Genomic DNA, 21,648 nt, shown 5'->3' on the forward strand with positions numbered 1-21,648 from the left:
CGAGTCTGAATTAACGTTGAAGACATTGTCAGAAGCATAGCATTTTTAAGAGGAATATTATAATATAAGATAGATTAGAATTAATAAATATCAGTGGCTATATCGATAATAAGAATCCGTTAAGTGATGAGTCTCCCATATCGTGGGATTAATTTAAGTACATGGAATTAATTAAATAACTACTAAAATTATTAAAATTAATTTTAGTACAATAATACTAATAATAAAATACTAATAAAATACTAAAATTAATTTTAGTACACTTTTTATATATCCAACTCTTATTGCGGGGAATGATATGGAACATGTAAAAAATCATTGACAAATCATTGCATTTAAGCTTAATTTACAAAAAAAAAATTTATCGATTTATGAATTTATAACTTTTTAAATTAAAATAGACGTTTCGAGGTATTATATAATAAAATCGAAATTTAAATAATTTTTAACAAATTTAACAGAATATTTCTCAACTCTATTGAAATATCACTTATTACGCGTGTTTTATTCACTCAATCAGTAAACGTTTGAAAAGAGGATTAAAAATTTTAATAAATTTGAAAACGAATCTCCTCTCGAGCACGAAGGATTAACTTTTAATACAGTTTTCCCCAGTTAAGAGCCGATTAACCGTGACAGTATTTATTGTCGTAAGTTTTCTCTATGCCCAGATACGCGGAAGAAGTGGTGAGCTGTATTCGTTTCCTAGTGTTTCACGCAATACTGTTAGGCACGTTTGTCTTGACCCTGTGCGGCATAGTGCTGATCATAGTAAGTGAGAGATTCACGACGACGATTTCACGCGAAATACGATGTGGATTAACCGCCGCCAATTCCGTAAACAGAATTCGCCGTTAATCGTGAAAGCGCAGTTTATAATCATATGCGTGTGCATCCTTCTGGAAATTTATTTGTACGCGTTGCCCGCTGATTACATGTACCATATGGTAAGTTGTAAACCTAATTCTTCTGATGACATAATCTTATCCTTGAATCAGTGCAATTTCTTTTTTCTTCAAAAGTTATCATTATCCCGATTGTTTAACCATTTAAGATCATTTCTCGTTCACTCTCTCTTTTATTAATTCTCGAAAAGAGAAATCGAGAATTTTTTTAACTTGATTATTTCAATTCGAAGATAATTTTTTTTTTTTTTTCAATTAACACTGAATATAATATAAGATACTTTAAGATACTTTGAGCTAATACCTGTAAGACTTTCCATTAAGAATCAGATCATTCTCGTAAAATTTCCAGAGCATGAACATTTCGAGAAGCGTGTACGACTCGATATGGTACGAGCAGAGGTTGGACTTGCAAAAAGCTCTGTTGACCGTATTGGCATTTCAAAAACCGATACCCGTCTCGATTAACGTTCTATTGCCAGAGCTCACTATACGATATTACTGTTCAGTAAGTTAATCAATAATCTTCCATTAATCTCGAACCAAATGTAAGTATATTTAAATAACAACGTTTCAGTACGTGTCCAATGCTCTGTCCATCTTCGCAGCTCTTCGTACCGTGGTGGATGATAGTTGAACGATGAAATGTGATGTAAAAAAAATCTTGTTGTAGATAACTGTACATGAAAAAAATCTTTGTAAATGTTATTGTGAAAATTGTAGATAAAATGAAATTTTCGTTACAATTGTAAACAATTGTTGAAAAATGTAGAAATATATGTATATGTATATATATATACTTGTATCACATTATTAATATATTCGTGGAATTTATATATCTTTCGAGAGAATATCGAATTATATTCGATGATTGTTTTTTTTGGATCTTTCCTCAAAGATGTTCCAATTAAATAAATATTAACATCCTGTTATCAAATGTTGTAAAAAATTGCGGTTATTTATGGAAATTATATTTATGGAAAATTGTGATAATTATTATTATTTATACAGGGTAGTAATTTAATTTATATTTATTTTAATTCATACAAAGCAGCTTTGCCTGGAGTACACGAGTAGTAAGCTACTTACGTATTTACACATACGTCAAATCGACGAGGATTTGAAGAAACAAGGGGAATATGAGATCAAAAATAATTATTAACGTTTTATATATACATATAAATTATTAATCTATTATAACGATGATGGATAATGCATTTATTCGAACAATACGTGTGAAATTAAATTAATTGTTGTTAATAATTTATAGGCCATTAAAAATTAACAATGGTATCATTATTATTTTAAGAAACACTTGATACGGTTATGGAATGTGCATAAAGTTTTTTTTTTTCAAAAAATATATTTAGAATTATTGATTCGTGTAAGTGAAAACGAAAATCTTTAATTATTTATGGATTGACTAGAAGAAAAATTCGATTCGAAATTCATTAAAAAAGAGATACGTTTGTATGTCTTTTATATAATAATTATTGAAATTTTAATGTAAATTTTCACGTTACGATGAAAATAAGAAAAAAAATTAGTATAAGATTTGATAAAAAAATATTCTTTTTTTTATAGTTTACATAAAACTTGTGTTAATGAATTAATATTATTTAAAAAAATTATAAGGAAAAGATAGAGAGAATTTAGGGAATGAAACAAACAACCCAAAAATAACAATATCCTGTTTCAACAGACGTTCGTTTGTTAAAACGTTAACAACTGGTTCTACTTGATATTGGCATAGAGTTACGAGAGAGAGAGAGAGAGAGAGAGAGGGAGGGAGGGATATTGGGTTCCATTATTAGGAACTTTGACTTCAAAGAATAAAATCAAACTATTAATGTTTGATCCAAACAAAGATAAACTTTTTGAAGAGGAGCCTGCTATTGTCAGATTTCAAAGACTTGCTTTGGCTATCGTTATCGATTAAAAATTTTATCCTTGCTATTATAGTTGCTGCTGTGAATCGAACAAAAAAATTATTCAGTCTAGGACGATTAATACCTTCGTGTTGCTTTTTTGTATTTTATTTTTATTTAATAAAATACGAATTCGTAACTGAAATTAGAAAATCTTGACTATTATTAAATATGTTTTTATGATACAGAGGATATTGCTTTACAAAGAGTTCTTCTTACAATTAATGGAGACATAAATTCTATTTAATTCTTAATGTATATAGATTTTTGTAGAATAAATTTAATAATGGCTAAGAGGTTAACAGAAATATTAACATTACAGTATATAAATAAATTATATAAATCTCATACTTATGTTTATAAATATTGTGAAACAGTGATAAATTAAATACAATGAGTTATTATTATTATTATTCAATTTAACAATTATTTAAACAAATAACATTTATATTTCTATCAATACAACAGTGAGTATTTCTTATTATGTTAAAAAAATGATTCGATAATATTACAACAAAATAAATAAATAAGTAAATAATCATCGGTATATCGTGATATTTGAGTATTAATGAAAGTCACAGCACATCAAAACGTACAATTTGATATCCTAATTAAAACTTAAACGGTATTTTCAATCTCTCTTCAAAATATTCGTGTTTTATTAAATATAACGATTATATCGAACCGATTAAATTAATTCTTCAATTAATAAATAAAATTTCCAATAAATTTCTTATTTCTTTAAGAGATATCAATCAAAAACTCTAATTAAAACGTATAAGAGTTTTTAATTCCTCTATAACGATTATATTCAACTTCTTCCGCTTTATTGCCAAATAAAACTCGTTTTAATTCAGAATAGTCGAACAGTTTGTTGAAATTTATTATGATATAAATCGAACTTAGTTTCATTGCCTCTATAATCGAAAGAAATCAATCATTTGATATTGTTTTCCATTCTCATAAACAAAATCTTATATCCCTTCGTCCTTATCTATGAAAGCAAATAAATTGTTTTTCGTCGACAGCTTTCGTCGAGAATCATTTCTCCTTTGATACTACGTCGACGATTATTCTCGTATAATTCGATAATTCGAAAAATATTCTCTTGATTGAGTTTTAAATATATTTGAAATTCTTATTCCACAACAATTGATTATTTTTCCCTGATAGACGGTAAAAATTTCGTTTCTCTGAATCTTTTATTTAATATTCACTTTTTCCTTGAGAATTCGTGTTACTTTCGTATTGATCCAATAAAAAAAAAAAAAAAAAAGAAAAGAAAAGAGGAAGAACAACCGAGATCGAGAACAAGAGACTCGAGAGACTCTAAAAAATATGGCGGATTCGCATACCGACACTTAATTAAGGCATCACCGAGCGGCAAGTACGTTCGATTGCAGATGCTGCCCACCGATTTTCCAACGATTAACAACGCGCGCATGGACAACAGATTATGATTGATGCACGCCTCGGCATCGACATCGATTTTTAACCCCCAACCAAGGATATCCTTAAACCTGTCGATAACCAATTTCGCTTTGAGAAATATCGGCCTTTATCAATCCTCCCTACTTTATCCTCGAACGATTTGATCGACGATCGATGATGCATCCGACACCACGGATATGTTCCCTGTAATAATGGAATTAGAATGATCCGTGTACCGACCGAGGAGTAGATCGATGCGTGACGTGCATGAAAATAAACTGGACGAGGTTATGGACGAGGTTATGGTGGAGGAAACACAATATCTCACATCGATCGATTTGACACGATTTTTTTTATTATTTCTTCCTCTTTTTTTTTTGTTTGATGACGTTTAGCTACTTCACTCACACGAGATATACGATATATTCGATTGTTTCTTTATAATGACAGTAGAAAATTTTCGTATAATCTGAGAGATTGATTTGAATTGTTTTTTACTTTGAGAGAAGAATAATTGGAATTTGGAATACTCGTAAAAACTGTGCGAATATTTTATCCACACGTATATCGTATAAAAAAAAAGAAAGAATTTGTTGAAATTTCGTCTTCGTGTCGATGAAACAAATATTTCATAACTTTTACGAATAATTCAATTCCACCTGCCAAGACGCCTTAACCTCAACCACGCAACATACTTAACTTTTAAGGTTAAAAATATTTTAATTAGGAAGCCAAATTAAATTTCACTGTTGTCCACAAAAGTCGCGGAGAACCCCTTCTTCCCCCACACACAGATCATTCCTATACCGGTTGAAATGCAAACAAAACAAAAAAAAAAGAAAGAGAAAATCATCTTTCGCAGTTGGACGAGGGCCATGAGTTTCCTTCAGAAAACAGAAAACAAGAAGAAGAAAAAGGAAAAAGAAAGGAAGAAAGAAGGCAAAAGAAAGTTCGCCGATGGTGGCGCGTAGATTCCCCTGAGTCGCTAATTCGACGGGAACAAGGCGGGGGTACGTAAGCCCGAAAAGTCATAAAACTATTAGAAAGTTGGCAAAGTAGCTTCGTCATCGCTATGTTGGCGGAAGTTTCGAAATCCAGGCCAAGCTATACCTAATAGATACATCAAGCTTTAACGTCCAAGCTAGATGTTCCATCCATTCGAAAACCGTATTCCTTTTCTTCTTTCTCTCTTGCGCTCCCAATTCTCTGTCTCTTTCCCTTTCCTTCCTTTTTTCTTTCTTCCCCCCTCTCCACACGATGGAATCGCGTGAAACGGACAGAAGAGACCGCCACTCTCCAGCAACTCTTCTCCTCTCCACTGTGTACACTATCGCTCGTTCTCGAGGAAACAATGGACGTTAGAGGGCCCACAATAATCGTTAAAACAGCGTCGGATACTCCTCCTTTCGGATCCAGTTTCTTGCCAATTGTTCGCCAACGATGATTCCTAGTTTCCTAGCGGATTTTTCTCATTATCAGGACACGCTTAATCGTGTTTACTCGTATTGGCAAGAAGCACGGATCTACAGGATGTTGATTTTCTCTGTTATTGCATGCTTTGCGAAGAAGTTGAATGGTTATATTTAAAAATTTGTTTTTATAGAATTTATTATACTATATATGTGTAGATTTTTATATAGATTGTTTTTATAGAAAATATTCACGAAGAAATCAGTAATACGATTTCCATTCGACTTTTGTTTCCTTGAGAATAATGATTCGTAATATAATTCATGCTACATTTCGTTTTATTTTTCTATAAATAGAAAAGTTTGAAAGTTTGAAATATTTAATCATTCCTATATTATAGGAATTTAATATAATAATTTTATAATAGGAATTAATTTGTTCGAAGAACGATTATCAATTACGAGTGAAATTGAATGTATTTACTTATATATATAGAAAAAAATGTTATTCTATATTTCGATCGAAATCTTCGTACCACGAATTATTAGAGGGCCATCCTGTATACGTGTGCCAAAGATGGTTGCTTCGTGACGTTGCAAGATATAACGATAGGTCATCGTGGCGTCTAATGCGTCCATGATTTTTCAGCTTCCCTCCTCGTTAGTAATTAACGCTGCATCCAGTCTCTCAACCTCGTTAACAAGATCGTGGTATCTACTATATTCAAGTTATATTTTCGCGTACATGTACAGGGAGGAGAAGGAGGAGAAGGAGGAGGTTAGTCACGTAACGTGATCACTTAAAGTAACCGGTAAACTTTTTTTGTTGCGTTCTGTGTAAAAAGTTGCAGCACGGTGTAGAGCGTAAACTTTTATAGAAAAGAAGAAAAATGTTTTTCTTATTATAATTAATTTCATTGAGAGTGTGAAACATTTCTATTATATTTATATGTATAAATATGAAAAATTTTACTTAAGACAGACTTTTATACAGATATAAATTAAAGATTCATATTCTCATACAAGATGATATATATAAAAGTTTCTATAAATTTAAAAATATTGTATTTATCTCTCTATTTTCATCTGCAAAGATGGATTCAATTTATACGATATATAAAATATAAAACGTTAATGAAGAGAGGCGAATACATATATTTTATAATTTATATACGTAAACATTGAATATGTCAAGAAATATTTTATCAGACAATATATAGGTATATCCACATGAATTATTAACGTTCAGTCAAGCCAATAAATATTGGTAACATTTGTAATCCGTGATATAATCTTCGATAGAATAATTGAAATTTATAAAATCGGTATTAAAAAATAGAACATGTACCGATTGAACAATGGAAACATTCGAAAGTAACATGGGCTATTATTTATCATATTACTTCTCGATCATTATGATAATTAGCTTCTGAAGCAGAAAATGAAATGGAATTAACAATTAATTATTCTTTCTACTTTTCTTCGTTAAATCTAACGTGATTAGCGTTAATCAGTCCAATCTTTTTATCATCATAAAACGTATATCTTTATCAGTTTCAGCTTCAGTTCTTTGACAAGTTTTTATATTTTCAAGTTTTCATATTTCACAATAACTACGATCAATTAATCCAGATCCTGAAGACTTTTTTTCATCGTTACTCAGCAGTTTATTTATTTTATTTTTATTACTTTTCATTCGGATAAAATATTGGGCGAAACATCAGAATGCAACGAATGAAAAATACCAGTATATACGTATTAATAATAAAATATACACGAAATAATATTGAAAAATAATCAGTACACAGCGAATATTTGCATTCATGCAAGAATATCTATGCAAAATGCAAACGTGACGCGATGCATAAAGGTATATATATTTCATTAGGAATAAAGTAAAGTCTCCATTTACAAAACAGCAGAAATTTCGTTTTCGTGCGTTCACGAAAATTTGATTTTGCATAAAAATGGAATAACAACAGAAGCGTGACCATACTTCGGTCAATGAGATCAATATCAATAATAAGTAAACAACGAAATGATATATCGACGATGCACATTTAACATCAGAATTATTCGATATTTTATGCAATACCATTTTCCTCCCCCTCCAATTACGATGAGATAACCTTTTCACGGCGAAAGCCGCCTCTTATTAGCTTGCTTATCTCTGTTTATGGACCGTCCTTTACATAAACTAACAGGGTGGCGCACCCTTTCAGACCGACTTCGTTATTATCACTAGCTTTGTGCAGCTCATAAAATCGAGGCTTTCGAGGGTCGAATTGGGATACCTCTCTACGGTCCATGTATATTCTCGACTTTCGAAACAATATTTGAACCAACGTTTGAACAGTAATATCCAAGTTAATAACAAACTTATTATTAAAGATTTTTCTTCTTTTTGTACAGGATATTATTTTTTAATATATATTGAGAATATACTTTTAGGGCGAGATAAGTTTTTACATTCGATTCGATTTATTATTCGTAGAATTGAATAATATCACACAACGATGTAGAACAGTATCCATCGATTTTATTACAATTCTGTCCCGGTTTCGATAAGCTATTATAATTTTAAATACCATTTTTAATCTTGTTAATTTTTTTTCTTTAATTTAACCGAGAAATGGCAGTCTGTTATTCAATATTTCCTTTACACGTGGCAATTTTCGAATATAAATTAAATTTGATGTATACGATAATGAATTTTAGGATTCTTTTCTTTTCTTTTTTTTTTTTTAAGATTTTTTTTAATAACTTTACAATTTTCTTTTTACTTTCAAATATTTTTTAAAACATAGACATTCAATATGCAAATTTAATTTAATTACTTCTTTATTTTCTCTCGTCAATGGCGATAAAATCACACATTTACAAAACACTCGTTATCATTATTCAAGAATACAATGAATACTCAAATGCACAAAATCGCATCCCTTAAACAATTTCGACCTCCTCCTACGAAATAAAACAGCTTCCCAATCGGATATCCCGCCAATAAGAAACAAGATTTCCAACTCTTTCCTTATTCCGAGCAATCTCAATCTATCCATCAGAATCATCCGGAGATTGAATTCGTTTCTGGAAACGGGGAGTGTAAAAATAAATCTTAAACGATATCGTTGGGTCGCGTGCCAGACAAAGGGAGTGCGAGGAATTTCAAAAGGACGCACGATGAAACGCCTTACGTCGCAAGGAAAAGAAGCCATTAAGCAATCGATTCTGTCTGCTTCCAGTCAAAGGCTTCCAACGATTTGCGAAAAGATGTGGAAGGATGTGTAGATGTACGAAGAGGAAGAGAGAGAGAGGAAGAGGAGAAGGATCAAAGGGAAAAGCGACCGAGTGTTTGACAGGAAAAGGAAAATCATTAGCCTCGAGGTGTCGCGTCAAACGTGCTAGGAATCTGTTCTGAGGAGGGGCGTTGATTGAAAGGAAAACGTGATACATGCTCGACGGAGGAAGGGTGGAAAATCGTTCTCGTCGACTTTGATAATGCGCAGGATAACCGGCCGGTTGGATGGATATACAGCCGCGCAATAACGTTCAAAATTTCATCGATGCGCGAAGAATTGCAAGCTCTGCTCTGATATACAGGGTGTCCTCCTTTGAACTGGATAAATATCACGTGAAGGAGGAAGTAAATGTTTTGGATGGGAATATGGGACGATGTATTGATATATATATAGTGATAAGCTTGGTTTCTTTGAATCCATTTAATTTTTTAATATGTTGTAATTAATATAATTAATTTTTTTAAAATGTATGAGAAGTTAGAAAATGGAAAAAAGAATCGTTGGCTTGGTATATGATAGGCATCCATTTTGTTTTCTATGCAGGTGATGTTCTCAGTTTCTTTATACGAATTTTTGTTAAGGAGGATAAGATTAAAATATTGTGTATTAAAAAAACATTACGTTTCGAAAGAAGTTACAGTTCGAAAGTTATGAAAAGTTAGACAACGAATATATAAATAAAAATTGAATTTCCCAATTAAATGTTCTCTTCTGGAGTCATTTAATTTTGAAAGAAACGAATTTTCCTTTGCGACTTATTAATAAAAATAGAAGTTAAGAAAGTTTTATGATTGAATATAACGAATATTTCTTTTCCATAAAAAATTATATCACGGATAAATGAATAAATAAATAAATAAATACAATATTTCGACTAATTTTTCCTCAACAACTCGTTATCTGCAAAGAAAAATATTCCTCTAGTTTACGTATGTTCCAACATTTTTGGAACACCCTGTATATTACATACGATACAACATTGGAAACAATTTTCGCGATGCGAAGAATTAACGAGGCTTTCCTCGAGCCTCGACACGAGTTTATCATGGATGGTACGTCGATTCCGAATATGAAACGCCCCGCACGAGAATTCCACGCGGATTTAAACGAACGACGGGATGAAAGGGAATTCAAAACTCGCGCAACGGATCACAAACGCGACACAGCGGCCGCGACGCGTAGCGGCCGATCAGAAATTGACATTCTTCTGTCGGGTCCCGCTTCGAAATTCCCCTCCCCTCACCCTCCCCCCTTTCTCGCTTCTGTTTTAAACATTCACCAGGTGCCAGCGTTTCGGGATTGGGGCGAGCCGAATTTCACCAAGGTTTCCAACGTTTCGGCAATATTCAAAAATCATTTAAAGCATTTCCGCCGTGTCGATATGGCGGCGGTACGCGCATGCGCAACTCTGACGAAAAGTGATGACGCGTATCAACGATTTACAACGCGTAACAACGGTGGACACCGTCGCATCGTTTTTACAACGTGAAAAACATGCCGACAGGACACGTTCAAAATTGCATGTCTCTATTACGGGGTTACACTTTTCTTTTTTTTTTTTCGAAAATAAATGGTTTATATTCCGTTTGAAATTTTTCGTTCCTCTCGATGAAGGGTATATTAATCTTCTTCTTTTAAGCGTTAATTACAATTTTAATTTCAATTCTATTTAATTTGTTAATTTATCTCTAATACCCGTTAAACGTAAAAATGTTAGCGGATGTTTAATATTAGATTTGTTATGTGTGCAAGTAGTATTTTATTCCATATATTCATTTAGTATTGTTCCTTTGATTAAATAAATTCTAAAAGTTCGTTTAATTTATGCACTATGAAAGGAATAATATAGCATATGCCTCGAATTTTCCATTCGATCCTTATGATATTTATTCTTGTTAAACATTGCAATTCAACAATCATTAATTATACATCTGTCGATTTGATAAATTTCAAAAATTTTCTCCTCTTTCTTAAATTTCGAGAAATTTTAACATTTTATTAATCTTAATTAATTTATTATTAATCTTACGTGTTCAATTAATATTATACATTATTGATTTGATCTTTTATCGAATACTATTGTGTCATTTTATATATATATCGATTATGGTAATTCATTTTTTTTCTTTCGAAAATATGGCGTCTATTTTCCTCTTGTGCAAAATATTAATTGAATATGGACGAACGAAAGCTATTCTTGCCTAACAGGGAGACAAATATCCGACCTATTTCATGATCGCTCGATGCATTGTGCCAATTCCACGAATGAATGATTAATCGGCCTCTTCGGATACGTTATATCGAGTGAAACGGAACTTAAATATAATTTCGATCGATCAAACATCGATAGGGGATACCTTGTAAATAGAGTAGATTCGTGCAATAATTCGAGATGTTAAAAATCATTTGGACGAAGTTGGGGAAGGAAATTTTTACGTTTAAGCATTTTTCTCGATTCCGTTCGTTAGGATTCGTTTGTTCAATTATTCGTCCGAGTGATCGATGGAGGATAATTTCTGAATTGCTGAGGAACTGAGAAGTGTATATATATATATATATATATATATCGCTGGCATGTCTTTTTAAAAGGATTGGATAATTATTTTTTATATTTTTTTATTTTTAATTATTTAAAAATATCTTTGAGAATATTCCAAACATTATTTGGTATTATTTTGAAATCAAATTCGATATGATAATAATCATTTTTCTCGTCGAGATATACCGTTTTGAAATAAATATATCAAGAAACGTTTGAAAGCATAAGCTGTGCTATCATTTTGTTGCAACAAAAGAAAATATAATCAGAATGTTGATATAAAACATTCTTCTGAAAGATTCTAAAAACAAACATAAAAGTTGATATTAATTGACATTCATTTATCAACAAACAATTAAAGTTTGAATTCTAAAGAGAGACAGAGGTAAAAAGCAAATTCCTCATCTCCTTCACATTCTGTCTCTGTCTTATCTTTATCCAAACTTAAATAACATATTAAAATAAATTGAGATTTATATTTTGATTTTCGATTCTTTGAAAATTCCACGAATGTAATAACAATTGAATTTGTAACAATATTTTATCCTGTTCTAACAATCTAATAAATTTTACGTTAATAATATCAGAAAAATTATAGAAATTACATTAAATTCTTGAGTTTTAATTTTCAAAATGGAGTATTATTTATAATTCACTTACAAAAGTTACAGATGAACAAAAGCTCCAAAACTCCTTATTACCAGAAGAAAATAAAAGTAAAATATTATTTCGAGACACATTGTCCTATTATATTAATTTAACAAAAAAAAAAAAGGATTAAAATTTTTAATATAGCAAAAAAAAAAAAAACATGGAACGATCGATACTATACTCCATGTATTCTTAAATGTGACGCAAATATACACCTTGATACATAGAGCTCGAGCTTTTAAGAAAATTGCATTAACAAGTCTAAAATAATTCGGTGGCCGATACGAAAGGAAGGGTCTCCATACTTTTCCATCAGCTTTCGTTCCTTTTTTTCTTTCCCCTCCCTTCCCTTTCTTTCTTTGTCTCTTTCCTCTCTTTCCTTCCTTCCTTCCTCTCGTCGAAGCACTTTGCCTGATGGCGAATAAGACGGTGGTGCAAAAATGTCGCCGAAAATCCGATTTCTTCCAACAGGCAGCCCGTACATTTTTTTTTCTCCGAAGAATTTGCAAAGAAATTTTCCATCCGGCACTGAAATTTCATGCTTTTGAAGATATTTTTCGAGTTCGAGTTTTGGGATTTGGAATTTGAAAGTTTCCAACGGGAAATTTAATTAAAATTCGCATGTATTGAGATTAGATAATTGTAATTTAGATTTAGGAAATTTGGTTGGATCCAATGGATTATTGGAATTTAATATTGCAGAGTTTTAATCGCAAAATGTAATTTGTAACGTAATTGCACAAAAGTTATTTTATACTAACAAAGATTAATCAATTGTAAGACATGTAAAATCAATATCTGATAAAAAGAATCTTCCGACTTGAATAAAGCGTGAAGATTTTAATAATAAATAAACCGAATATACGAAGCGAAAAATCCAATTTCTCTCCAAAAATTCCTGGAATAACAAAATTACATTTATCATATTGAATAATATTACATTACTTATACTTTCAAAACTCATAGATAGAAAAAGAAAAAACGAATACCAGTGAATATTAAAATCAAAAATTTATAGGTATTTGAAATTAAATTCTTCAATACAATTCTAGCCCCCTTGCTATCCTTTTATCGTACACTAATAAAACGGAAGAGGCAGTGATTCGAATGGAAATCTGAACGAATTCGAGTCTTCCCATCGATGACGTTTTAGGTATAGAATCGAGGATAAAAGAAGAGGGGATAAATGTGAGGATCTAAACGTGGGGATCTCGGTAGAATTAGGCGGTAAAAAAGGAGCGAAGATGGAGATCGATTTAAAAAAAAAAGACAAAAGAGTAAACAGAGAGAGAAAGAGGCATGGTGGGGAATGTATACAATAAATGGATAATTAGTTGGTAAATATGATATCACGAATCGTTTTTTGGAAACGTTATTACACCATCGTAAAAAATAATGCGAACATTACTATATAGATAAGATATTTCATTATATTTCATACAGAAAAACATATCTCGTTTCTTTCTATGATCTATTGATTTCATAGACAGTTTTCTTCAGATAATTTTCAATGCATCAAACATGCATTTATATTAATAATTAAAAGAAGTTGTCCTGAAAGATGGAGCTATTGCGCAATCGTTGTTGCAAGATTCTCAAGATATTATGGCGCAAAAGTATTATGTAATAGCGCGATACCAAGATTTAGTTCTGAATAGGTAACAAAATGGCGAGAGATGGCGAGGCGATCGCCGTATTCATCTTCAAATTATGACAAATTGTCCAAGCATCGATTTGGTTTACCTTAACCATTGTAAAAGCCGGGTCCGGTATAAACGGTATATCAATTTAGAAACACGAATGCCCGCTGCGATAATTATCCGTAATAAATGTTTAAATCTTCATTATCTTCGTTAATTTTCATAATGGGCAAGAATGTGTGCCGGTAATTGTTGGCAATAGGTTGGCAACATGCATTTCGCGGACGAAGAGTTGAAACGTTAATTTTACTATTTACCGACGAGTGGTAATAATAATATTACGCATAATGAATTATTAAATATATGTCTAATTGGTAAGATAAATAATTTCAAATGGCTTGTATACTATTGTTAATGGCACATTTATTTGTATTCTATAATATTCTATTATTGAAATTCTCTTGATCTTTTATCATCTGTTATTTTGGTAAGTTAAATGTGATATTTTTGTATTGATATTTAATTCATCGCAGATAAGGAAATATTAAAATATTCATTTTATTATTACTTAGCACTTTATTTTGCAAAATGATTTAGAAATCAATCGTACGATAATTTAATAAATTAACTTACTTCTTGAAAAATTGAAATTAACTTAACCAATTCAATATATAATAATCGTTAGACTGCGAATTTTAACGATCGAAGAAAATAAGTAGAGATTTGTTTTATTCCTCAAATATGTAACTTTGCATAAATGCATAAATATATAATATTCACATAATAAAAAAAATAAATAAAACCGTCAACCGAAGTAACGTTTCACGTGTCTTCCAAAAAATGAAAAAAGAAAAAAGAGAAAGTACGCGAAATGATATTCGATTTTCGAGAAGACAGAATTTCTTCTTCTCGTAACACGAGACAGGAGTACACCGTGGAACAAGTTCCCGTGCGGCCAAAGCCGGTCCATAGTTGCCACAGTTATTCCAGTAAAGTTTCGATCACTGAAAGCTAACTTTGCGAACACGAATACGCGTGCACGCGCACAGACACAGGAAAAGTTGCTCTGTGGAAACCGTGGCTCTGCGGTGGAACTTGTTAGGCATTGTGCGCGTGTACTCGTCGCAAATTGAGACAATTTCGGAATAGCGCGGCCTTGTCCACGGCGAACCTAAACACGATTATTTCATCATTCATCGAGGAATACGGTGGCAATGGGCCGCCATCGTACCCAATGCAATTCGGTATATATATATATATATATATATATATTTCTATAACAGGTGGACAGGTTTGTATCTCGTTCCAAAGCGAAAATAATTCGGCGATTGTCGTTGAAAATGAGATCTTCGCGATGATGGAGTCTGTAAGTAGATTGTGGATCGTAGTTTCCAATGTGAAATGTGTAAAATGAAAGTGTAATTACTTTGTCTCGTGTCGCGCTTCTGTCGAGATATATGGAACAATTGCGATTTTTATTGGAATTTTAGAAAGTGAAAGTTTTAGTGAATTGGGTTCGTTACTCGTGGAAATGATATAAAAATGGATTGTATAGTTTTTGGAAGTGTAAATCAGTGTCAATCTATGGATCATTGTGCGGATATTGAGATATAATGTATCAATATATGTAAAATAATTATGAATGTGATTTTTATTGGAATTGTGTTCGATGCGTTAATATTTATTACGTATTTTTATATTATTATTTTTATGATAATTCCATGAATTTTGCAATTTTATGTTAGCACTTAATAATATTTGTATAAATAGTCTTTATAATCTTTTTTAATAATATATATGTATTTCCAAAGAATGATATTTCGTTTTATATAAAAAGCAGTGAATTTGTAATTCATGATTTTTTTGAATAAGTAAAAAAAATGTAGAAAAAAATCTTAAAAAAATTCATTATAAATAATTTAATCTTTCTGATCTTTTATCGAAGTTACACAAAGTTCAAAAATTTTTCGTTCAAAATATAGTAATAACTTTTTTATTTCATAAATCTTATACGAATTGTGTATTGTAGAACTTTTGTAGTTTAAACGAAAGAAAAGAATAAGGACGAAATGTTGAGAATAAGCAAAAAGAAATGCTGAATGGAAAGAACGAACAAAGCAAAAATGGAGAAAGGTATGCATAAGAGATTCTTGTCTCGAAAGAATATGTTTATGAAATAAACCTGTCAAATAAAATGTCGCAATTTCTTTACGATAAAAACTCTTTATAAAATACATATAACACAAAACCATTCTGAAAAAAAAGTTCAATTTATTATTAATGATAACATAGAATATTGTTAAAAATAAAAAAATAAAAAGTAAAATGCAAATATAAATTTTACTGCAAAGTATCAATAAAAACAAACATCTAAAATATCTGAAATATCATTATTTCTTTTTTGTATTAAATAATTATTTAAGTGAAATATGTATAAATTATATCACTCATACTTTTTATATCACTGTGCATTCAATATATCCGCCATTAATTTCCAATTTGTTCAATTGTTGGCGTTTTCTTTTGTTCAAAAATATATAATTCCATTCATCCAATGCTTATTATTTCATTTAAATCATTTTTCATACAATAAAAAAATAATATTTTATAAAATGTATATTTCCTTACTCATCGTTAACTCATCAACTTATAAAAGATAGAATTGACGCGCAGATTGTAATTTTAATTTCATGAAGTTCTGCATCGTTTTCAGAACCAATAGAGAAGGGGATTACAAGTTCATAATGGAAAAACTTTTCTCGTAGTTTGAATCTGATGGTCAATTTTCATGTAAAAAAAAAAAAAAAAAAAGAACATAGAAATGTTCTCTTCTTGGATTTTTCCTTTTTTCGGAGTAGATCAAGATTAATGAATTGATCTAAAAACTTGAGTAAAAGTAGAGACCATTTTCAGAAATAATTAATCGTGGAGTAATTGACTTCTCGTTTAACGTCAACCTTTTTGTAGAAAAATGGATAGAATTTAATGGTAAGTGTAAAGTCTTTTATATTACGTTCTATTCGAAAAAGATTTTCAATAATTTAAATTTTACTTATCCGTCTCCTCCTGCTTCTCAACTTTTTTTTTTTTTTAATTAATACTAATAATTTCCCTTCAGAATTTTATTTCAGAATTAAAAAAAAAAAATCCAGTAAAATTTCAAATATTTCAATATATCTTAAAACAAATTCTAAATAATATATTTTTTAATCAAGGAAGAGAGAAACTTGCTTTAAAACTTTTTTTTTTTAATTAATATTAATAATTTCCCTTCAAAGTTTTATTTCAGAATTAAAAAAAAACAAAACTCAGTAAAATTTCAAATATTTCGATATATCTTGAAACGTAAAAAAAATTCTAAATAATATATTTTTTAACTAAAGAAGAGAGAAACTTTATTTGCTCTAAAACTTTTTTTTTTTAATTAATACTAATAATTTCCTTTCAGAATTTTATTTCAGAATTAAAAAAAAAAATCCAGTAAAATTTCAAATATTTCGATATATCTTGAAACGTAAAAAAAATTCTAAATAATATATTTTTTAACCAAGGAAGAAAGAAACTTTACTTGCTCTAAAAATTATATATCAGATATACCTAAATGCTCAACATAAAAATTCCAAACAACAAACTTCACTTGCCTCACGCGCAAATTTATTCCGAGCAAAACTGCTCAAAATAACTTTCATAACGTCCACCAGAGTTCACCACTCGCTTCATGCTCCACTCTTCCAATTGGAATGCGTTCTCCCAATAATTGGATTAAGACAATAAGAGAATAAGTGGATAGTGGCAGGTGGCTCGTGAAATTTCCCCTTATCCAGATATTCCTCGAGCAGAATCTATTTTTGCCCGCTACATTTTCATTTGCAAATTTATCGATAGAGACCATCGGGCCGGACAATGTACAAATGTTCCATACAAATACGCGAACGCTCGTATTTGTCCACGATCACGTGCACGTGTATGCCGGAGCGCGAAAGATCGAATCGATGAATTCGAGGATCGCGGGACGCAAATCGTAACGAAAGGGTTTTGTCCATAAAATCAAGTTTTTTTTTTTTTTTTTATCTTATTACCGGTCCCTCGCAATTCCTTGCCCGATGAATTATTCCTCGATCGTAAATCACGAAATATCGAGTGCGCATAAAACCGATGTTTCCGGCAGTCGGGCAAGGTTTTGCGAAATGCATTATACGCCAACGTATACGACGTGCCACGGTAATAGATTTATGTCTCGTGGAAACGATATCGTGGAACGATTGGAAAAACGATCGGTAAATTGTTGACTATGAGATCGGTCTTCGGTTGTGCTTAGGAAGATGGAAAAAAAAAAAAAAAGGAAAGAAATAACGCGTTCGATGGAAATCGTTGAATATTAATATCCGTAGAATTCAACGGTGGGACACGTTGAAAAGAAAAAAAGGAAATGGTAGAATGCTTTATGAATTAATGTATCGTTAATAATTGTTGCATTTGGACGCAATGTTAGGATTGATTTAATTGGTAGCATTATGCATAGCTATGCGTGGAGGAAATTACATTAAGTAGATCTCTATTTGCTTTTGATTGTTGAAGAGTTATTTGTCAAAAGAGATTGATTGTAGGAGATAAATATTGTATATACAAGTATATCAAATAGTAAAGGATTATGGAGATATGTTTTCTTAAAATATATTGAAAAGAAAAGAAAGGAAATGTAAAAAGGTGGTTGATAATATTTTAAATGTGTTACATCATAGAAATGTATCAAAAATTGTGTTGTATTTATTTTGTTGAAGAGTTATTTATCAAAAATTTGGCTGTGAAAATAAATACGTTTTCTTAAAGATTTTTCATGGTTTATAAATTGAAATTGATTGAGCTTTTAATAATATTGGATAATAATCTGGAAACGTCATAGGACACATAGGTGCAATCATATTTCAGTAGAGAGAAATGACTTTTATTAGTTATTTTTGTTTTTCTTGATTAACTATTTGTTTAGTTGTTTTTCAACAATAAATAATTCTTGGATAATGGAAAGATGAATTATTCTACATTTTGAGAAAGATAAATTTATTTATAACGAAATTAGGATAATGATGCCATTAACTTTTGTTGCAATTTTTGAAATTACTTTCTTTATATAATTTGTATAAAAAAAAAATAATAAATATATTTCTCCCGCAACCTCGAAGTTGTTAAAATATTTCATTAACGAGGAAATACTCTCTTGCACAAGTTTGATCTAAAAGAGAAGTTCGGGGAAGTGAGGAAAGTTTCTAAAATGTTTGATAATTAATTAGATAATATTTTTTTTTTTTAACTTTCATCTTTAAAAGGAAAGATATACTTTTCCTGTAATTATGAAACAGTTTCTAAAATATTCGATAATTAATATTGAAGTTATTAACATCTCCTGTCTCCTAAGACTATCTATCTAAGTATTTCTTCTTGATTAAGAATGTTGTTATTAAAGTTTATGACTTTATTAAACATGTATAAAGTCTCGTTATACCATCTCTCTTATCGAACCTGTCGTACAAGATTAATTCAAGTGTTGAGTGTTGAGGCAAATATCTTTGCAAACTTGACGTAAACAAGTTACGTGAAATTCTCTTGACTTTCATAGTTGAGAAACACTGCTATCTCATAGCGGTATTATAATTTCGAATAAATAAAGTATTCAAAAAACTTGCATTCTTTCCGTAATTTTATTCAAAGTTTCGTACGATAGAACAGAACCAAGAATAGGAATAAAATTTTTTTTTCCTATGACAGTTTCAGTTATATACTTCGATATTTGTATTTTTAAAATCTGAATTTGATAAACAAACTATTTTGTAAAGATAATTATACATTATATAATTATACGATTATATACGTTAATTTATAACATAATAATATAATTTTTGTTTTTAAAGAATGATCTTTGTTATAAAAAAGTAATTAAATATGAAAGTATTCTCATCATGTTATATATTTTATTTTATTAATTTAAATAAACGAATTTTATTTTTACATAAACATCATAAAATTACTTTTTAATCAATCTTAATAACTTAATAACTTCTTTTATCATAATAAAATTAATTTTCACTTTTATTATTCTCAACAATCATAGAACAAAAAATCCGCCATCTTGACTTTTGCTTATTCGACATCCAATGTCTTCACAATATAAGAAATACATAATGAACACGAAGAAAAAAAGGAGTATGGGTCGTGCGCAGAGGGCGCCATCGGGCGCCCAGAATCGCAGATGTAGATTTCTTTAAAGAGAAACGGCCGTTCTACCGACCAATTCGTGCATGTTGTTCAAAGTTTGTCCCGATGGAATCGCTTCAGACTTCAGGACAAACGTGCACTGGGGGAGCGTCGTGGAATTATGCGACGAACGCGGTAGGCAAAGCACACATATTGCCGAGGAAGTCATACAATTGAGCCGCAGCTGTGCTATCGTTTGTCTAGGGAGACAATCACATTGTTGGCGCTGTTACCTGAAATTAATGTCGCTAATGTCGCAATTTCTGCGATGACATTGTACGGACAAATCTTGTTTTTCCGTGAAAATTGATGGTATTTCGAGAGATCATTTAAAAAAAAAAAAGAAAAAATGATACTGCACACACTGTTAATAAATAAATTTTATTTTTCGTGAATTGATCATCATTTTTACTAGGAGTTCAATGAATCAGACACTATTAAAATTTCGTTCATTAAATGGAATTTATACGTACATATAAATCATTTTATCAAAATTACATTAAACTTATTGTTATTTTGATTAAAATCCATTATTTCTTATTTTTAGAAAATAATTTTAAATTCGCTTCTTAAAAATTCTTTCCAATTTCTCAAAAACTATAGAAAAATATAAAAAGATTTATAATTTTATCAGAATTTTATACATATATTCTTTCATATATAAACATCAAATCTCAAACAATAAACTTAATAAAAGGACACATAGAAAGAATGAATAAACCATATAGAATATTACACAACTACAAAAATACGTAAAAAGTTTATCACAATTTTACGCAAGAAAAATTTTCACAAAAGCTTTCGAATCTTTCCGAAAAATTTTCTTTAACACAGAAAAAAAAAAAAAAAGAAAAAAAGAAGAAAAAAAAAGGTAATAATTATTTTCAAGACGAGAGAATAATTCGAGCGAAAAAAATATTCGTCGTAGCGTGAAAAATCCGTGAAAACAAAAAGCGTCGCTAGTAGTACTTCGTTCCTGCTAGTGCCTACACTACTCGTCTGTTATCGCGAGCTTGGAAACTTCTCTTCCCCTCCCTCATTTCACGTTCATATATACGAGAACCCAGTCGACATCGTCTGGAGCGGAACCGGCGGAGGCGGAATGAAAAGAAAACGGGTAGACCGGCGAAAAATAGTCGGTCTGAAGACGAGCGAACGAAAGATGGAGGAGTTCGAGGTTTAATGGGGTGGAGGGGGGGGAAGGGGAGGAGGGGGCGGCGCATGGATTTGCATGGCAAACGGGGTTTTCGGACCGAGGAATCGTGCCAAGAGGGCCATCGCAGTCTCCTGGGTGCCATTTTGCGAAATTAATCGCGCACGTTTACGAAAGAAACGAACGTCGTTGTTCCTCTATTGTGCCATACCCGACCTCGAAAATAATTAGTTCAACAGCCGGAACGGTTTTCGCTTGTGAAACTTCTCTTTCACGTGTTACGAGCACTCCTTACAGAGTGAATATATTCGTGCGATCTCGTGTTTTTCTTTCGTTGGTTAGCGAGTTTTTTTTCTTCTTTTTTTTTTTTTTGAAAAGCGATTTCGAGACGATTGATTAATTATAGTAAATAATAATGTTCAACACGATTAGTCTAGATTTACA

The 21,648-nt window shown here is 30.8% G+C and overlaps 2 protein-coding genes across 2 annotated transcripts in view; one reads left to right on the top strand and one right to left on the bottom strand.

Annotated features, from left to right (window-relative positions):
* The window catches only part of LOC122719037 (cadherin-87A), a 285,642-nt gene that overhangs the window by 49,618 nt on the left and 214,376 nt on the right, over positions 1–21,648 (bottom strand). The window lies entirely within an intron of this gene.
* LOC122719039 lies at positions 726–1,671 on the top strand. Its single transcript, XM_043944558.1, has 3 exons — positions 726–947; positions 1,258–1,413; positions 1,483–1,671. Exons 1-3 carry the CDS (start codon positions 813–815, stop codon positions 1,540–1,542), a joined length of 351 nt encoding a protein of 116 aa, XP_043800493.1. The 5' UTR covers positions 726–812; the 3' UTR covers positions 1,543–1,671.

This window comes from Apis laboriosa, unplaced genomic scaffold, assembly GCF_014066325.1.
Source record: "Apis laboriosa isolate Shangri-la unplaced genomic scaffold, ASM1406632v1 scaffold69_cov144, whole genome shotgun sequence".
Classification (NCBI taxonomy): domain Eukaryota; kingdom Metazoa; phylum Arthropoda; class Insecta; order Hymenoptera; family Apidae; genus Apis; species Apis laboriosa.

Bases quoted from the DNA above. Each gene is read 5' to 3' on its own strand.
- LOC122719039 (XM_043944558.1), top strand. From the start codon at position 813: ATGTGGATTAACCGCCGCCAATTCCGTAAACAGAATTCGCCGTTAATC. The intron at 948-1,257 runs GTAAGTTGTAAA...TAAAATTTCCAG, and splicing joins CTGATTACATGTACCATATG to AGCATGAACATTTCGAGAAG. The intron at 1,414-1,482 runs GTAAGTTAATCA...ACAACGTTTCAG, and splicing joins CTATACGATATTACTGTTCA to TACGTGTCCAATGCTCTGTC.